This window comes from Hibiscus syriacus, unplaced genomic scaffold (assembly GCF_006381635.1).
Source record: "Hibiscus syriacus cultivar Baekdansim isolate YM2019G1 unplaced genomic scaffold, ASM638163v2 tig00110327_pilon, whole genome shotgun sequence".
Lineage (NCBI taxonomy): Eukaryota > Viridiplantae > Streptophyta > Magnoliopsida > Malvales > Malvaceae > Hibiscus > Hibiscus syriacus.
The window spans coordinates 553,229-572,095 of record NW_024062684.1 but is presented as its reverse complement, the minus strand read 5'-3'; the positions used below and the strand labels follow the sequence as shown (position 1 = coordinate 572,095).

At 32.1% G+C, this 18,867-nt stretch overlaps 2 protein-coding genes across 3 annotated transcripts; both read left to right on the top strand.

The window, feature by feature from the left end:
* The first annotated feature begins 4,060 nt into the window (after nt 1-4,060).
* Nucleotides 4,061-7,701, top strand: LOC120118189 (MADS-box protein 04g005320-like). 2 transcript variants are annotated; one of them, XM_039138312.1, is made up of 8 exons: nt 4,061-4,395; nt 6,443-6,521; nt 6,603-6,664; nt 6,751-6,850; nt 6,937-6,978; nt 7,049-7,090; nt 7,190-7,329; nt 7,399-7,701. In XM_039138312.1, the coding sequence occupies exons 1-8, from the start codon at nt 4,211-4,213 to the stop codon at nt 7,484-7,486; spliced, it is 738 nt and encodes a 245-aa protein (XP_038994243.1). In that variant the 5' UTR covers nt 4,061-4,210; the 3' UTR covers nt 7,487-7,701. The 2 variants fall into 2 exon arrangements, with proteins under 2 accessions (XP_038994243.1, XP_038994242.1); XM_039138311.1 differs by having other exon boundaries at nt 6,440-6,521.
* Nucleotides 7,702-10,754: 3,053 nt separating this feature from the next.
* On the top strand, nt 10,755-13,651 carry LOC120118188 (agamous-like MADS-box protein AP1). The gene is made up of 8 exons (XM_039138310.1): nt 10,755-11,070; nt 12,133-12,211; nt 12,475-12,539; nt 12,661-12,760; nt 12,858-12,899; nt 13,002-13,043; nt 13,186-13,313; nt 13,399-13,651. The coding sequence occupies exons 1-8, from the start codon at nt 10,886-10,888 to the stop codon at nt 13,496-13,498; spliced, it is 741 nt and encodes a 246-aa protein (XP_038994241.1). The 5' UTR covers nt 10,755-10,885; the 3' UTR covers nt 13,499-13,651.
* The last annotated feature ends 5,216 nt before the right edge of the window (nt 13,652-18,867 follow it).

Sequence of the window (18,867 nt, the reverse complement as noted above, 5' to 3'; positions counted from 1 at the left end):
TGGCTTTCACAAAAGAATTACTTGTTGAAGATCTTGTCACGATTCAACATGCAAGATTGTAAGCCAATTTCTACCCCTCTTCCTATTAACTTCAAATTATCCTCCAGTATGAGTTCTAACAGTGAAGAAAAGAGGATGGAGATATCTCGAGTACCGTATGCATCGACAGTGGGAAGTTTAATGTTCGTTATGATATGCACAAGACCAGACATTGCACAAGTAGTGGGAGTGGTTAGTCGATACATGGCGAATCCAAACAAAGAGAATTGGAATACAATAAAGAGGATCCTGAGATACATCAAATGGACCTCAAATATTGCATTATGTTACGAAGGATCAAATTTACTTATCAATGGGTATGTTGATTCTGACTATGGAGGGGATTTGGATAAAAGCAAATCTACTACAGGATATGTGTTCAAAATTGATGGTGGAGTTGTAAGATGGGTTTCAAAATTGCAGTCAGTTGTGGCTACATCCACAACAGAGGCATAATATGTAGCAGTTACACAAGCCAGTAAAGAAGCAATCTGGTTGAAGATGTTATTGGAGGAGCTTGGGCACAACCAAGAGTATATCTCTTTGTTTTGTGACAGTTAAAGCACCTTGCATTTAGCAAGGAATCCAACATTTCATTCAAGGACAAAGCACATACGAGTTCAATATCATTTCATTCGTGAAAAGGTAGAAGAAGGAACAATAGATATGCAGAAAATTCATACCAAAGACAACATAGCAGATTTCATGACGAAGGCGATCAATGCTGATAAATTTACTTGGTGTCGATCCTCTTGTGGCCTGTCAGAGACGTAAGCAACATGAAGGTACAAGGTAGAAAGAATGGTGTGAAGATATGATTGTTCCTATCAAATCTTCAAGTGAGAGATTGTTGAAAAGTCAAGCTAGGTGGTGCACATGGCACCGAAAGTGCACAATTAATGGCACCGAAAATTAGCTAGCATTTGTTGAATTTTTTAGAAAATGGAAAAATCATTTTTAGTCATTGTAATTTAGGATATTTACAAATTAGTCCTTAAGCTTCAACTATAAATACCCTAGCTCATTTAGCTTCAAAACCATCCCAAAGCATTCTAGCTTTCTTCCAATACTAGAGAATTTAGAGAGTTTCTTGATAGTTGTTTTCTCCTTTTTATTAAGAGAAAATTATCATTGTTTTCTCCTTGGTAGATAGAGAGAAGTTGTAATTCCTATTTTCTCATAGTGAAATTATTCTACCGTTGCCCGTGGTTTTTACCCTATTTTAGGGGTTTCCACGTAAATTTTGTGTCTTCTTTATCTTTATTTCTTGTTTTCTCAAATGATCAGTTGCAAATTTGCTCTATCCGATAGTCGTCTTCCGCAACAACTTCCAGATATTTCCATCCCTATATTCATCTTCAATAATGTAAGTAATTCTCTCACAATGTGTACTCTTGAAAGAGTTAAATAGTTAATCCATAATTCAAACCGAACCTATAGAGTAATCTGCCCATAGAAAAGTTTAGGACAAAAGATCTTTAAAGAAGACGATTATCTCGGGGGAGGGTAACCATTAAAACATTTTGGGGCACATATGATTGTAATTCATAAAAAGATGGATGACAACATCATCACTCGACAGCCATACCAAGCATCTTCGATGTCTGAAACTTTACCCATCTTTATAACGTTAGTCATCAGTTTGGTCCCTTAAGGACATTAGGTGAAATTGGTCGTAATTTAGTTAATTTCAAAAGCGATAATTTAAGGATAATTAATCGCGGTTTAATGTTTTTTCGTCAATTTTCTCTCAAGATTTTTAACAGTATTAATAATTAGACTTGAATTTTGAAATTTAAAAAAGTTAGAAAACTAAATTCTAAATGTATAAAAAATACAGGGACTTAGAGCACATATTAACCAAAGCAAGAGAGTCTTATTTTTTACGGTTAGAAAATTATATCACATAACAGATAAAATGTGGATCAGATACGATTATTTATACTAAGCATCCTTTGACTATCTTGCCTTTGATTATACTAACCAATGTTTAGGATTTTAGGAACCAATTCCTGCCTACTTTTTAGAAACATCATATTCTTTGAACCAAAAATTCCATCATATGAAACAATCATGTCACGTCAATATATATATATTTTATTTAATTTTATCGATATGATAAATAATCTTACTAAAATCAATCAGTCTTATCGTCTATAAATTTTAGACAAGTTTTCAAACCAAAGATAATTGTGGTAACTAAAAGTATCTTGTTAGGAGTATAATGGCCATTGTCATAAGTAGGAACGGATATTTGATCCTAATTTTATAAATTAGGACATTAATTTATAAAAATCAGATCAAATTAAATTTGAATTCAATGTAAAAAATATTTGACCCGATCATGAATAATATTATAACTAAATAAAAAAAAGATTATATTCAAATCATATTTGAGTAGACTGAAATTCTAGTTCGACCCAACTTAATAAGTAGGAAATGTTTAAGGTTGATGTTTAAGTCAAGTTGTCAACTCAAACTAAATCAACCAACAAAAATAAAAATTAAAGAAGAAGATAAAAAGCAAAGCTTGACCATCGAATAGTAGGATGTCGGATGTCGGATGTCGGATGTCTCACGAGTATATATATTTGATATCTTTCCCAAGAAAAATAATATTGAGAGAATTTTAATTTCGTTAAAAAATTAATTTGATTTAGATATAGTTAACTTATATATATATATATATTGAATAGGAAAATAGTAGGTACACTGCGTTAGTAATCACTAAATTTAGGGTTTAATTTATTTTAATCATCAAATTATAAAAAATAATTATTTATAACACTAGATTGTAAGATTATTGATGATAGAATAACATGATCATTGTATTCGTATGTCTTTTTATAAAAGGTCCTAAATCACTCCAACCATCGTTGTTTATTTTCTATCTTTGTTTTGACAAAAAGTAATATTAAGACGTTCATATTTCTCTCTCTTTTTTGTTAAGTTTAATTTTACACGAATTCCACTTAAATTGATGAAAATACATACAAATATTCAGTCTTTAAATGCTTCAATCTCATATAGGGACCATTCAATGAGATCGATTTCAAGATACGTTGTTTTTCTTATTAGAAAAATATTTCTCGCAATTTAAATGTTAAAACAAACATCCAAAATCCCTTAAATTTAATAAAGTCCTTAAACCTCAAAATAGTGAATTTTCTATATTTAATTGTGAGTTTTAAAAAAGATTTTGAAAAAAATCTAAACGGTAGAGTGATAAATAATAGTGATTAACTACTAAATCTAATTTAATATATAAAGGGAAATTAAAAAAAAAAAGAAATTTGCATACCCATTTTTCTTAAAATAGATCGAAAACGATGATTTTTAGTGATAATTAAGATTTTGAACCTATTTTTTAATTTCTAGATCCAACACTATTGTCTAGAGTGACATAAAAATACATCACATAATGACAATTTCTAGTGACAATTAAAATTGAAGAAAATCTTATATTTGATGAAGAAAATGTGAAAAAATAACAAAAAAATATTTATTTAACTTTCATATGTCATTTAATTGTTAATGATTTAATAATAAATATTTAATTTGAGAAATAAATAATTAAAATAGCTTTTTTTTAAAAATTATTTGGGGTGAGTACAATATAATATATATTTATAATCTTAAGTCTTAACCATAAATAATACACATATACATTATAGATGCAGCTGTTAGAATCTAACATCTCAAATAAAAATAATATTCTTTAACCATTAAGATCATTCAATGGTTATTAGATTAACTTGAACGACTAAAATAAAACTTAATCTAAAGTTGAATGAAATATTGAAAGATTGTAACTGTGTTTAAAGATCTGACAGGACTTAACTTTACATATAATTAATCAAACTCCGTATTGCTACGTGAAGAAATATTATGAAGTATAAATATGTAGGTGGCGATGGTAGGGATGTAGTTTTTAAGCTAGCTAAAAGTTAAAGGCCCTGGAAGAAGATAAATACATTAAAACGCTACTGTTCCCCACCTTTTTCTCTTTCAGGTACGAAACAGTGAAAACCTAATAGCTATGGTGTATTAGACTTCCCTCATACATTCTCATAAACAACAACAAAAAGAAGAGGTACACCTTGTTGCCCTAAATAGAAGAGATCAGGGAATTTGGGTTTCTGTTTCGTTTCATAATAAAAATATTGCAGTAATGGGGAGGGGGAAAGTGGAATTGAAGAGGATCGAGAACAAGATAAACAGACAAGTAACGTTTGCAAAGAGGAGGAATGGGTTGCTGAAAAAGGCTTATGAGCTCTCGATTCTTTGCGATGCCGAGGTTGCTCTCATCATCTTCTCCAATCGTGGCAAGCTCTATGAGTTTTGCAGCACTTCTAGGTATATATAATATATATATATATATATCTGGTTTTCTTTGAAAAATCTCAATCTGGGTTATCTGCTTTTCTTTGTTTTCATTTCCCTTTGTTGTTGCTGTTGATTTTAAGTCATGGGTTTGAATCAGTTTAGTGTTTCATCATCATCTTCTTCTTCATGGATATGTTGTTCACAGAGATCTATTTATACATGATTTCATGGAATTAGTGCAGATTCGTTTTCATAGGAAAAGTTTGCCCTTTTAGTGTTTGAAGTTGTTCTGCACACGGTTTGATGATGGCTTGGGAGGGATGATTAAGGGTCTTGGGAAATGTAAAATGATGTTGCCATCTTTGAATAAGTGAAATAGTTAGCTTAAAACGTAGAAATCCATTGCAGCTTTAAGGTATCTTTATCTTGTTTCATCATTTGATGTTGCTACAAATGAGCCCAACCTTTAACCAAAAGACATTCAACACATGTACACATCGATATGAACATGTATAAGGACAATATCTTTGACTCTTCTTGACACGGTTACACATATAATACATTGTCTGGACAATATCTTTAACTGATCTTCACATATTTGCTTGTATAATACATTGTCCTCTTATTGTTATGCCATGTGTGTCTTTGTCTTATTGCAGTATCTATACATTTATCTTTCGTTCCTAACTTTCTAGAGTTAATTATGAAATTTATGTATTTGAGTCGAGTGTTAAAGAATTTAATTTTTTTCTTATAGATTAAGAAAATTAGTTTTGGAAGAGTTTTGATCCTATATAAGAATTTGACTTTATTGTAAGAATCAAGTGATCTTAGTAGTTAAAGGGATAATTGTTATCTCTAGAGTTTATGGGTTCTAGCACGACATCTACAGGGGTATTTGAACGTTCATTGTTAAACTACTAAAACTCTTTTAAATATATACTATCATGTAATCATCCCAGACTAATAAAAAAATCCGACTTTACTCAATTCTAGAAGATCTTAAACCAAAAAAAATGATAAAATCTTAATATTATATTTAAGCTTTCATATATATATATATATATATATATATATATATATATATATATAAGAAATTTTCAATTACCAAATGAGAGAAACATTCTATTCCTTTGAATATTATCTAAAATATATTATATAAATCAATTAAATGATTAAATTTCAGAAAAATTAGTTCCAAGGAAAAAACTATTATTGAAATAATAATATAATTGTATAGCATACATGATGCGGTATTATTTCCTATGTAAAGGTCTTTGTATTCTTATATATGTTTGTGACTAGTTTTTGGTATAATTATTGCTTACTGATCTAATAGTTAATCAAGTTAGAATGAATACTGTCAAAATTTATTATAAGAATAAATCTTTTATTTCATTTATAATATTAATATACAAATGTCTGAACTTGCTTATAAAACTTAACTCCTTATCCCGTCCTGTCATAGATTTTTTGTTAGAAATTGATGAGTTTCCTCACTCTTTTTCTCTATCAATGAACCCTACCTTGAATTTCAAAAACAAAGAGTAAAAGAAGCATTTTATCAAGGATAAAGTAGCCAAAAATTGCCCCAATAAAAGGTAGCATAAAAGTAAAAGATGACAGACACAAAACAAAAGGTAAATTCTTAGAAGACAAAAGAAAATACCCATACTTTGTGCTTTTTGTCCCAGTAATTAGCCAAGCATATAGTTTTCTAATAATCTAAAACTTTGAAGAATTATAAGAATCAAGGCGCACACTATGTTGCCGACGAGGACTTGGCTTAAAGGTATGAAGAGTTCCTGAGAATGTCAAGTTCTCCTACCATCACGTGTAGAGATAGACCAAAGAGTGTTGAGATACGATCACACTTCCTGTAAATTTTAACTTTTCATATAGTTTAAATGTTTTTTGTATTTTTATTGATGATCTAATTTCGTACCACAAAACTTTTAATATAATATCTTAAGTTTGCACCACAGACATAAAATACTGCGTCCATCTCCGATCACGCATGTTTGGTTCGGATTTGTCATATACTAACCTCCTTCCTTTGCATGTTTTATGGAAGCAACATGGCTAAGATACTTGAGAAGTACAATAGCTACACTTATGGAGCATTGGAACCTGGTCAATCAGAAATTGACACTCAGGTGAATTAAATTAATCTCTTCTATACCAGCCTCAGGCTCTAAAAAAAATCCAAAAGTGCTGATGCATGTTACGTCAAGCAGAGCAAGTACCAGGAATATCTGAAGCTGAAAGCAAAGGTTGAGGTCCTTCAGCATTCTCAGAGGTGAATTAAACCGTCTCTCTTGGTCATATTGTTCATAAAATAAGTTGCTTGTTCATGTGGAAAATATGTACTTTTGTCACGTGTAGACATTTTCTTGGGGAGAATTTGGGTGATTTGGGCACCAAGGAACTGGAGCAGGTTGAGCATCAGTTGGACTTCTCATTGAGGAAAATCAGGTCTAGAAAGGTAATCAAAATCAACTTCTTTTTTTCATTCAATTAGATGATTTAGGTCACAAAATAGTATCTCAGTTTTCTCTTTCATGAATGCAGATGCAGATGATGATCGACCAACTTTCTGAACTGCAAACAAAGGTATGTTAATATATTTCAACAAAGGTATGAATATGATCCACCAAATGCCATTGATATATTCTTTATACAGGAAGAAGTCCTACTGGAAACCAACAGAAACTTGAGAAGGAAGGTAAAAGAAAATCTTCGAAAGCCTTAATATTTTACGTCTGATATTGACTGTAATCGATCTTAATAGCATTTGCTACGTACGTTTGCAATACTTTGGCAGCTGGAGGAAAGTAGTTCCATGATCCGATCGACTTGGGAAACTGGGGAGCAAAGCGTTCCACACAACCATCCACCGCCGGTGCCGCCTCAGTCGGATGGATTTTTCGAGCCTCTACATTGCGACATTTCTCTGCAAATGGGGTATGTATTTTAATTTCTTTGCTGATTATGTCAATTATGTACTTCTGAAATTTATTTTTCTCGGTGCAGTTATAATCCTAGTAATATAACAGATGAGGATACTGCTATAGGCTCTGCAATTGCACCAAGTGGGTTCATCCCTGGTTGGATGCTTTGATTGTTTGAGGTTTAATTAAAAGGATTCTATATTTTCTCATATGAAAGTGATTAGAAATCAAGAAATTTAGAATAATTTATGCACATTCCATGTTTCAACCTATATTTTGTTGTATCTCTTATGTCGGATGCACGCATGCATAGTTTGGAGTATGGGGCGAAGCTCCAATAATGTAAAAATACCAAGTGTTTACTCGTATGATATGTGTTTAATTACTCCCGTGCTTTGTTCAAAGAAGGGCATACCTAGCTAAGGATGAGTATAACTCGATTCAACTCGGAAAAAATCGAATCTTTTGACTCAACCCTAAAAACTAATAATGTAAAGACTCATCGTTTCCTTCTTCACTGTGGATGAAAAATTTATCCAAGGAAAAAAAATATATGATCAGACTTGACTCAACACTCTTATAACTACTCAGGAAAAAAAAGGTGACATTTCACATTTTCCAAATGAACTTTTCCCCCAAGGGTTAGAACCATTGATGAAGACCAAAAACAGTGAATATCATCGTGTTCCAGCTAAAGGATACTTATTGCTTTGTCCACTGCCACTGCTTCACGTGTGTGTAAAGTCAGCGTGACAATGGAAATACACTCATACATGTGCATATATATATATATATATATATATATATGGATATTTGATTATACAATATAAAATTCTTTTAGTTTTACTTTTACTTGAATTTGGAACACCTGGTGAAAATAAATGAATGAGATTAATAATAAGAAATGAGAAAATAAAGAGTTAATCTCAATCATTTATTTTCGTTCATCTAACGGTCTTAAATTAAAATAAATTTACACCGTGTAAGTTTTCACTCATCCAATAATTCTAAATATGTTTAAAACAAAAATAATTTTACATTGTGTAAATGAATCATGATATATATATATATATATATATGCTTCGAATTTGAACCCACGAGGGTGAGATTCCGTTGGTTTCGCTATATATGTTACCATATTGCCAGCGATATGAAATTTGTGCACAACAAAAGCAAAAATGCGTATGGCACTATGAAGATGAAAAAAATTATTGTGATAAGATTTGACATCTTTTAGACTAGGGCTGCCCTATTTTTCACTAGATTTATGTCTACATATAGAACCTGTTTTCGAACAGTGTTTCTTTGTTTCTATTTCTTCAATAAGACATGTCACTTTCCTTTGTCATCCATTTTTAACATGAATAAGTTCATACGGAGGAATCTCAAATAATACTACTAATGTGTCTTTATTTGGTAAGAAGGGGGAGAGAAATGAAATGGGTGATCAAGAAAATAATTGAAACGTTGTGACTTTGCATAATATAGAATAGGACGGAAAGAGTATTATGTTTCTAAATTACGAACATAATCATGATATTTCAGTGATCTTAAAAATTATTGTAATATGACTGTTACATTACGTATATAATTTAATATTATAATAGAAGAAGAAGAAGAAGAAGAAGAAGAAGAAGAAGAAGAAGAAGAAGAAGAAGAAGAAGAAGAAGAAGAAGAAGAAGAAGAAGAATTGCTATTCTAGTAAAAGGGTACAAAACTGGAAAATTAATTTCGACCGACCCCCTGACCCTTTCTCCCTTTTACATTTTCATCCTTTGCCATTAAAGATTTAACCATAATGTTGAGGGTCGAAACGAGAAACTTCTATGATACTCTCCAAGAGGTGTCTTTATCTCGAACTTCTAAGGTCACCATGCACATTAATTGTACTACCATTAAAATTGTTTTGCTTGATTTCCGCTAGGGTGAATCGAATTTCAATTACATATTTTCAATATAAATTGTAAATTTATTATTTAATTATCTTTTTATTTCTATTTTAATCGTTCGAGAATTAAGTAAAAAAAAAAAAGTAACATTACAATAATGTGTATTGATGTAAATTGAATTTTGTTACCATGACATCCACATTATTTTCTCTTTCTTTATTCCTTTTCATTTTATCCTTTTTCTCAAAGGATAAATTTTATCCTTATTTCACCCTAATGCTTCAATTATCATTCACCAATCACTCAAGATATCGACGAACTCTTTTCATCATATCCTATTACTCTATCAGTTTAGATTTTACCTGAATTACTTTAAAATTCAATAAATGCAACCCTAAAACCAAAACTCATAAATTCTAAACCATTTTGATCTATATCCACTGTTTGATCAGTATGGAATCAAGATATACAACACAAGGTACGTTGAACTTGACTCATCGTCGTCTACCATTCTATCAATTTAGATTTCTCCTAAGTCACCTTGAAAGTCATAAAATTCAACACCAAGTCCAAAACTCAAGAAACTTTAACCATTTCAAACTATAATATCTATCATCAAATCAACATAGAGTTACTACATACAACTCGAGATATCAACCAACTTATCTTATCATCTTCTACCACTCTATCAGTTTAGGTTTTACTCAAATCACTTTAAAACACAAAAAATCCTAAACTATTCTGATTTATAACAAGCATAATTCGATCAATATGGAATCAAGATATACAACTCGTTTCCTCGTCCTTCATTGTTGGAATTTGAAAGAATATATTTCATTATCGAGAAATCAAAGAGAATTTAAAACTTGAAGATTTTTCACCAAAAAAAAAAGAATTATAATCACCAAAATACGAGGAAATCAAGTAGTGAGTAAACTATTACTTTTTAATTATATTGATTAAAATAAGAGTGAGAAAAAATTGAATGATTAAATTTATAATTTTTTTTATTATTAAATACAATTTTTTACTTAAAATATATATTTTCAAATCTAATCAGATTTATGGATAAACTTGATTCCTAATAAGATATTTACTATGCTACCACTCTCATTAAATATATTAATTCACGAGCACTAGCTTTTACATAAAATTAATGTACCTCCCTAACTCTACCCTCAATTGCAGGTATTTAATTCTAGACAAATAGTTAATAGATTAAATTACCATTTTAGAGTTCCATTAAAATAAATATTAAAGGCATATTAATCACATATAATAATATAATATCTTGTTTTAAGAGGGAAAGATCTCCGCCGTCAGCTGGAAAGTGTGTGACAACGAAGGGTCTCCGTACAGATATCTGACGGCATCTATAGGCTATGTTCCAAAACGAGACGGTAACGACTGAACTGTTACGTTCTAACCAATGAGAATCCGACAGCACATCCCTAAAAACCACTCTGGTTTTTAACTCTAAAGTCCAAACCCTCTCCTCTTTCCCCTAATACCACTTCTACTTTCAGGTTTTTTTCTTTCTAGTTTCTCTTCATTTTCCAGTTCTATATATGTGTGCATGCTTTCCCAGTTAAACACTTCACATTTACCAAACAATAACAGGAAGAAAATAGAATTAGTTTCATCCATCTTCATCTTCTTCGTTTTCTGGGTTTTTTGCTCATGGGGAGGGGTAGGGTTCAGTTGAAGAGGATCGAGAACAAAATCAACAGGCAAGTCACTTTCTCCAAGAGGAGATCTGGGTTGCTGAAGAAAGCTCATGAGATCTCCATTTTGTGCGACGCTGAGGTTGCTTTGATCGTCTTCTCCCACAAAGGGAAGCTCTTTGAATACTCTAGTGATTCCAGGTAAACTTTCTCCTTGCTTTTTACCTGCTGAAAGTTCTTCAGCAGCTTTCCTGGGTTTCATGCAAAAGTTTTAGCAGGTGAAATTAAGGGGAATGTTAATGAGTTTCACGCGAAAAGGAGACCTTGAAAACGTGACTATAACTATATCAGTAATGGAATTTACAAGTGTTTCGGGGATGCTGAAGTAGCAAAAGAATGGAAACCTTTGGGGGGTAAAAGAAAGTTATCGACCAATGGAAGAAGAAGAAATAATATATATATATATATATATATACAAACCGATGGTCAAATTATAACTTTCTCAATTAAGAGAAAATACAAAGCATCTGTTGAATGCACAGAATTCCATCTTTTGGCATCTGTAAAGTAAAAAATCATGGTGAGAAACATATTTTCTTCTAAAGATAGAAACAAGAAAGACCATAACAGCATGGTTATGCCTACATTGTTTGCGAAAACCCATATACATATATATATACATGGTATTGAGAAAAAAGGGTTTTCCTTTGTTCTAAAATTAGGGATTTTAGCAATTTTTTTCAGAAAAATAAGGATTTTTGCAAAAAAGAAGAAGAAGAGAGTAGGGTTTGGGCACAAAGGAATAACTTTTACTCTTGAAATTCCAATGTCCCTTCATCAACAAGTGTTGCTACATATAACCCTAAAACAAGCTAATGAAGTGATTTGTAAGTCACCAATGCCACTTCAGGCCTAATAATATCAATCAGAACTAAAGTAATTAGTAACCAAGAATGGTGAACATCTTTGCAATTTGTGTTCAATTTTTATTCATTTTTTAGCTAGATATTTTAATAATGGGAAAGGGATTAGATTGTCCAGGGTTTGAAGTTCGAAAGCCGATGATATTAAGACTACTACCCTAATATGATATTGAAAGATTCTACACATACATGAAAATTTAAGAAAAAAATTCTAACTATACACGTGAAAAGGATATGACTTTTTTTTAAGAAAAGAAACGATTGTACATACACATGCGTATATATGTTTTACTTGGGAAAGCAAATACTGTCCATTAGAGACTGATATCTTCTGCAACAGCATGGAAACGATCCTTGAACGTTATGAAAGGTATTCGTATGCAGAGAGACAGCTTGTTGCTTCTGAGTCTGATCCTCAGGTACCAAAATACGTCTTGCACTCAGTTGATGTTTCGCAAGTTTCCATGATGATTACCATCTTAATTATATTATAACAGTGTTTGCAAATGGCATTTTGACAGCAAAAAAGGGTTTGGGGGGTTATCTGATTTGAAGTTTACGTTTTCCCCCGGCTTTTTAATGGTTACAGCTGTCGTTTCATTACAGAATCTTAGGTTTTGTCTTTCGGTACAATAATTTTGGTCTGAAAATTGTGTTGGAATTTGAAACCTGTTTGTGACAGGGCAACTGGTCCATGGATTACAATAGGCTTAAGGCTAAGGTTGAGCTCTTACAGAGAAATCACAGGTACGTACTAGCATAAGTTCATTTGATCATATCCGAATATGTGTCAAATACGAATATTATAGCGGTATAGTTGAAAATCAAAACTTCCATATCTTACATGGGGGCTTTATTTGTTCTCCAGGCATTACATGGGAGAAGAATTGGACTCACTGAGTCTGAAGGAGCTGCAGAATTTGGAACAGCAGCTTGATACTGCTCTTAAGCTTATTCGTTCAAAAAAAGCATGCTTCTTCCCCCCCCATTATATTGTCTTTACCATTAGATTTGTTTTCTTGTTGCTTTAGTGATGAATTTTGTGTCCTTTCAATTTTTCTGCAGAACCAACTCATGTATGAGTCAATCTCTGAGCTTCAAAGAAAGGTAAGGACACTTAGAACATATATGCTGTGCGTTATATGAACTCGAAGCTAAATCGATTTAGGTTTTTGAAATGTCATCTTTATCTGTGGTGCCTATATGAAGGAGAAGGCAATACAGGAGCACAATACCATGCTAGCAAAGCAGGTGACTACCTTACCCTTTGACATGTTTTTCCCCCATCAATTTATCCAGTTTTCGTTATTGAATCAATTGTATGAATTTCGATATATGGAATGTAAACACGAGGTATGAATCTTGACGTTTGCAATCTCTTTTGCATGTGTAGATCAAGGAGAGGGAGAAGACAGTCGCGCAGCAGCAGCAGCAGCAGCAGTCGCAGTGGGGGCAGCAAGACCATGGCCTCAACTCATCATCCTTTCTGCTGCCACAGCCTCCGCCCTGTCTGAATATCGGGTACTTATTCATGCCATCTGGGACCTATTTTCTAGTGTCTATAATGAAAGTGACAATAACTCGGTTAAAGATTTGACTGATGCAGTGGCACATACCAGGAAGAAGCAACAGAAATGAGGAGGAATGAACTTGATCTTACTCTGGAACCTATTTATTCATGCCATCTGGGATGCTTTGCTGCCTGAAATTCGGTACGATTTTATCAATGCTTTCGGTTTACGACTTTATGTTAATAAAGACTTATGCCTTTATGTCTGCATTAACTTAGCATACATATCTATATATATAGTTATATAGGTATCTATGCGGATGATAAGTGTATATCTGGATCTTGTATTACTCTAGTTATTAATCATCAGTTGCTGTGCCTATCATAAGGCAATTTGCATCAGGAAAAAGATTCATTGTTTAATACCATTGTATGAATGGTAATGCAGTAATCTGTAATTCTTGCTTGTCAAACTACAAGTACAAACCAAGAAACTTATTGACATGTACCCTTAAAATTAATTCAAAAATCATGTTAATGTTCAGTATTTGTGTCTCCGGTGATCCGATTTCAAGCTGCTTCATCAAACATCATCTTCTGCAAATTCAATCGATAATCAGTCATATGTTGTAGGAAAAGGTCAAATGAATCAAACTAAGCATGCTAGACGAAGTATGACACTAGAATTGTTCATCTACCATATTATATGAGGAGCTAAAAGTTCCTGATTTAGTATTCGATTCTCAACACTCAAGAATAAAATGTTCGGTAATGGTTGATAGAACTTAAAACAGCTGTTAAATCTTAAGGATTATGGAACAATTGCCGAAGCTTGTAAGAAACACATTACCTAATTTCCACAAACTGGACAGTTTGCTGATCTCTCCATCCACTCGTATATGCAACCAAGGTGGTAACTGTGGGAACATTAAACTATTCGTGGATTTTCAGGTTCATACTATGCGACAGAAAATAGATAGGCGAAGTCAGTCGAATTAAGACAATGTATATCTAATATAAGCTGATTAAGGAATCAACAATTCGAAAGGCGCTTATTTACCTTTAAGACGTGGGACAACCATACTTATCCTCTGATGATCCATAGGCAGAAGCAACTTCAGCTTCAGGTTTCTCATTTGAGAACTTCAACCGGGACTCTACCGTCCGTCTTCCTTCGCATTGAAGTCCACTCGACTTGTCTCCTTTACATTCATTCTCCCGTATTTTAATCTGTTGATGATCCTTTTCCTCGAAGGAGCATGAGGTATCTTCTCCGAAATGCAAGACCCTTGGAGCCAATGTGACAGTATTGTCGGACTGTATATCATTAGTTGCAGCATTGGAACTCAGAGGGGCTGAGACTTGAGAATTCAAAGCCGGGGTATCGGATTGCACATCGCTGTTTACACCGGTCAACTGCATAAGGACAAATTCATAAGACTGGAACAACGAATACATAGAATCAAAAACGTCTTAAAGGGAACCATCTTCTTCATGTTCCCTGATGTGGAAACTAGAACAACAAGCTCCCATGATTCAAGCCTGAAATCATAACAAGGCATGAAACAAAATCCAAGTCGATCATCTTAATTAATAAAAGAAAAATCGAAGGAAACTTAACTGTAAAAAGAGAGAAAAAGCATTACCTTGAAGACTGAGAATTACTGATTTTTTAAAAGAGGAGAGCTTGATAAGAACCCAAGGATTTAGTTCACTTAAATACAAAGAACAAACAAAGATTGAATTTAATGATAAATTTATACCTAGAAATAAACTGCAAACTGCGTAGGACTCTACTTCCGATTTTATGGCACCCACGAAGCTTCTTTATATGAATTAAAAAATTAAATTGGATATATATTAAAAAATATTATACAGAAAATAATATTATTATTAATCTTTATAGAGATATGATATCCCTACTTTAACATCTCCACTTTAACCTAAGCTCATGGTAATTTTGACATCCCTACTTTAACATAAGATTTTTAAGAATTCTGATGCCCTATCAACTGACTACATATTATATTTATATATATAATTATTGATTAAATTTTAGTATAATTAATATTGTTATGTAATATATATGAAGATATGAATTTGATGAGGAGTTTAGAATCACATAACTTGATTCATCGAATAGAAAGATTAATAGCTTAGATTAACGACATTGGTGGAAACATACGGGGCATTGAAGTGGTAAATTGCTTAATGCAAATGTCAAATCAAAAGAAGTTAAGAATTCGGAATGGATCAAATTTATTGAGTAATATCAGTTGTTAAAGGAAGTGTGGCTCTCCTTACTATCTTATTATTATATACTAATAAAAAATGAATTTGGAAGGGACCACTCACCCATTGGACCTTACTTTTTGCAAGTATTGTTAGCTTTGCGAAATTAAAATCATGAGTTGACTGACCCCTTTTTTATGCTTTTGCAAATCGTCTTGCTTCTAACAGCTTCAAAAACAGTATTCTTTTTCTTTGTTAATTATGTTTTGTTCTCAGCATGAGCAGCTGGTGGCGTTTTAGTCACGCCACATAAACCACCAAAAGCAAGGGAAAGTCAAAAGTTTATAGAATAAAGTTCTATTATGATTAATATTAAGCTTTAATACGAGTATATGATATGAATATATGTTCAAGATGAATGTGTGTTTAAGATGGTTAAGTATTTAAATTATATTTATTAATCAATCAAATGATTTTTGTGGTAAAAGAATCGTTGTTACTTTTTAAGGTCTTTGGGTTCGAGCACCATGAATGTCAGAGGTATGAGCATTCATTATCAGATGATTGAGAGTTATTTTTAAACAAATACTCTTGTACTTACCCCAAATACTCTTTGTTGAGTCTCGACAATAAAAGTTATAAAATGATTTATCGATCAGGGATTTAAATAACGATTGTGATCTCATTTTTAGTTGCGTTGTGTTTATCGCGATTGCAGACATAGTGTTTGTTATTGTGGTAATTGCGGGTATTGTGGTCATACAATTGCGGGTATTGTGGTCATACAATAGCGGTATCTGTAACACCCTCAACCCGTATCCGACCCGGATACAAGTCTGAGGTGTCACATTGACTTTTCAAACTTTAAACTTTTAACGAAAACCAATGAAATTTAAAACTTTTATTAAAATAACATTGTCATTGTACAGAGTTAACCAAACAGACAAAACTAATCAGAGCATTGTAACTAACACTTTTCTTACATGCCAACACACTACATACAACAAAATACCTACTATGACTTTCCTTCTGATCTGATCGCTGAGTGGAGATATGTTGATCTGCAAATTCCTATTCTTGATTCTCATGCTCTTCGAAACCTACGTGTAAAAACACTTACACGCTAAGTCATAGACTTAGTGAGGCATAATTACATAAAGAAATACTAAATATAAACTGTCGTCTACTATCCAAACGCAATTATACTATCATACTATCATTTATTATACCACATATGAGACAATATAAATCATAATAATACCATATTAAGATACAATTATATATATCCTCGTTATGTCCTATTTAAGCCCATATACACTATTGATAACCCAAGGAATACGAGTATTATGAGGTTGTGCACACGTATGCTGTCACCACAGCTCAATGAATGTTCCGAAGGACCTATCCAGAGGTCATAAAGATCCTCGGTAACTATCCAGAGGTCATAAAGATCCTCGGTAACTATCCAGAGGTCATAAAGATCCTCGGTAACTGCATCGATGTACATGCTAAAGAATGCATCGATGCACTGTTGAATGCATCGATGCACTTCAAGAGAAATAGAAATAAACCTTTCTTTTGGTCTAAGAAATAGATTAGTAATTAATACTGATATGTATCAATGTAAATTATGTAAATATTGAACGTGACTTTGATTCAAAGTAATCGAAGGGTTAGAATTGATTCAATTCAAACAAGGCTAAGGTGAGTGCATATGCATAACATGATTATGTTAGTATATTCAGTTCTAGACTTGCGATAAGTCTAGATTTAATATCTTGATACATGATTCATTCAATATTATTAAAGATGATATGAATTCATACCATATGCATTATGGGATATACTATGCAGATTGTGGTAAGTCTATTTTCCAGAATATGAATATATGTGTCATATGGGATTGAATGAGTTACGAGATATCTATATTAGGTATATGAAGTGTGTGTGATGTGTTTTTTATGGTTTATATGTATGATGAGCATATGTATTGACATGTTACAGTATATATATTTATAAGTTGTGTAAATAGGTAGATAAATGTTTAATATGTGAAATAGTTAAATGATCAATATGATTTCATAAAGAATATGAAATAAGAAGTATGGAAAGGACATAGAAAGAATATAATAATAACATATGAATATGAAATCATATGGGTGACATGAATTATTTGAAAAATAACTACGTGATTACAAATATATGAAAATATTGTAGTGTTATGGGACCTAGGAACTAGTATACGTGATATATATATACATTTATATAAGTTATTGGATTAAAATGAACAGATAAAGAGATAAATACTATAGGAGTATGATAATATGATGCATGTATGTGTATGTATGTTATTGTATGTATATGTATGTATGTATGTAGTCTGTATGTATGTATGTATGTATGTATGTATGTATGTATGTATATGTCTGTATGGTATGTATGTATGTATGTATGTATGTATGTATGTATATGTAGGTTATATGAAAAGGTATAGGTGATAAGATCATATGAACATGTGATAAAGAGCTATAGGAATAAAAATGTGATTGATGTGAAATATGTAATAAGGTAAAAGACAATGTACTCACATACCTTAAGTTCTCAAATGTATACATGGGCTAATGCAAGGGCTTTAAAATAATAAATAACTTGTTACTATATGCTTGTTGTGAAATGACATGGATACTCGATGGTGAGTATAGAAAGGTTCAATATGCTTACATGATAGAAAGAAATTAGTAATAATGATATGAGTACTGATAAATATATTATGATATGTATAAGTATGCATTATGTTATATGAAATGGTTTGTGGTTTTATTATATGTTTTATAGCCTCACTAAGTCAACGCTTAGCGTGTAAGTGATTTACACGTAGGTATGGAGAGAGTAAAGAGCGATGTGGAGTAACAGGTCAGTTCTCCTTACTCAATGTCAGATCAGAAAGAGGTGATTATATTGTACTTTATTATAAGTTCTAGTTGGCATGTATTCAAAAGAATATATTGTATAAACTCTGAATAATTTTGTAAACGTTTTGAATAAGTTGAGTGTTATAAAAGTTTTTAAATTACTCAATATTTTATACGAATAAATGTTTGAAAAGATAACGTGACACTTCGGACTCGTATCCGGGTCGGATATGGGTTGGGGGTGTTACAGTATCGGACAGTATCGATACCGCTATATCATGTACGCTATTGCGATCGCAAACTGTTATTTAAATCCCTACTACCGACTATAGGACGTTAACTAATTGACTGAGATATGATAAAATTTGTTCCCATAACCATTTGAGCTATATTTTATCGATCGACTCTCTGTTTACATTAT

What these genes read in the sequence shown, in the direction of transcription:
- LOC120118189 (XM_039138311.1), top strand. Translation starts at nt 4,211, where the DNA reads ATGGGGAGGGGGAAAGTGGAATTGAAGAGGATCGAGAACAAGATAAAC. An exon ending in TTTCTGAACTGCAAACAAAG is followed by an intron (nt 6,979 to 7,048) that starts GTATGTTAATAT and finishes TTCTTTATACAG; the next exon opens with GAAGAAGTCCTACTGGAAAC. An exon ending in ACAGAAACTTGAGAAGGAAG is followed by an intron (nt 7,091 to 7,189) that starts GTAAAAGAAAAT and finishes ATACTTTGGCAG; the next exon opens with CTGGAGGAAAGTAGTTCCAT.
- LOC120118188 (XM_039138310.1), top strand. Translation starts at nt 10,886, where the DNA reads ATGGGGAGGGGTAGGGTTCAGTTGAAGAGGATCGAGAACAAAATCAAC. An exon ending in TCTCTGAGCTTCAAAGAAAG is followed by an intron (nt 12,900 to 13,001) that starts GTAAGGACACTT and finishes GCCTATATGAAG; the next exon opens with GAGAAGGCAATACAGGAGCA. An exon ending in ATACCATGCTAGCAAAGCAG is followed by an intron (nt 13,044 to 13,185) that starts GTGACTACCTTA and finishes TTGCATGTGTAG; the next exon opens with ATCAAGGAGAGGGAGAAGAC.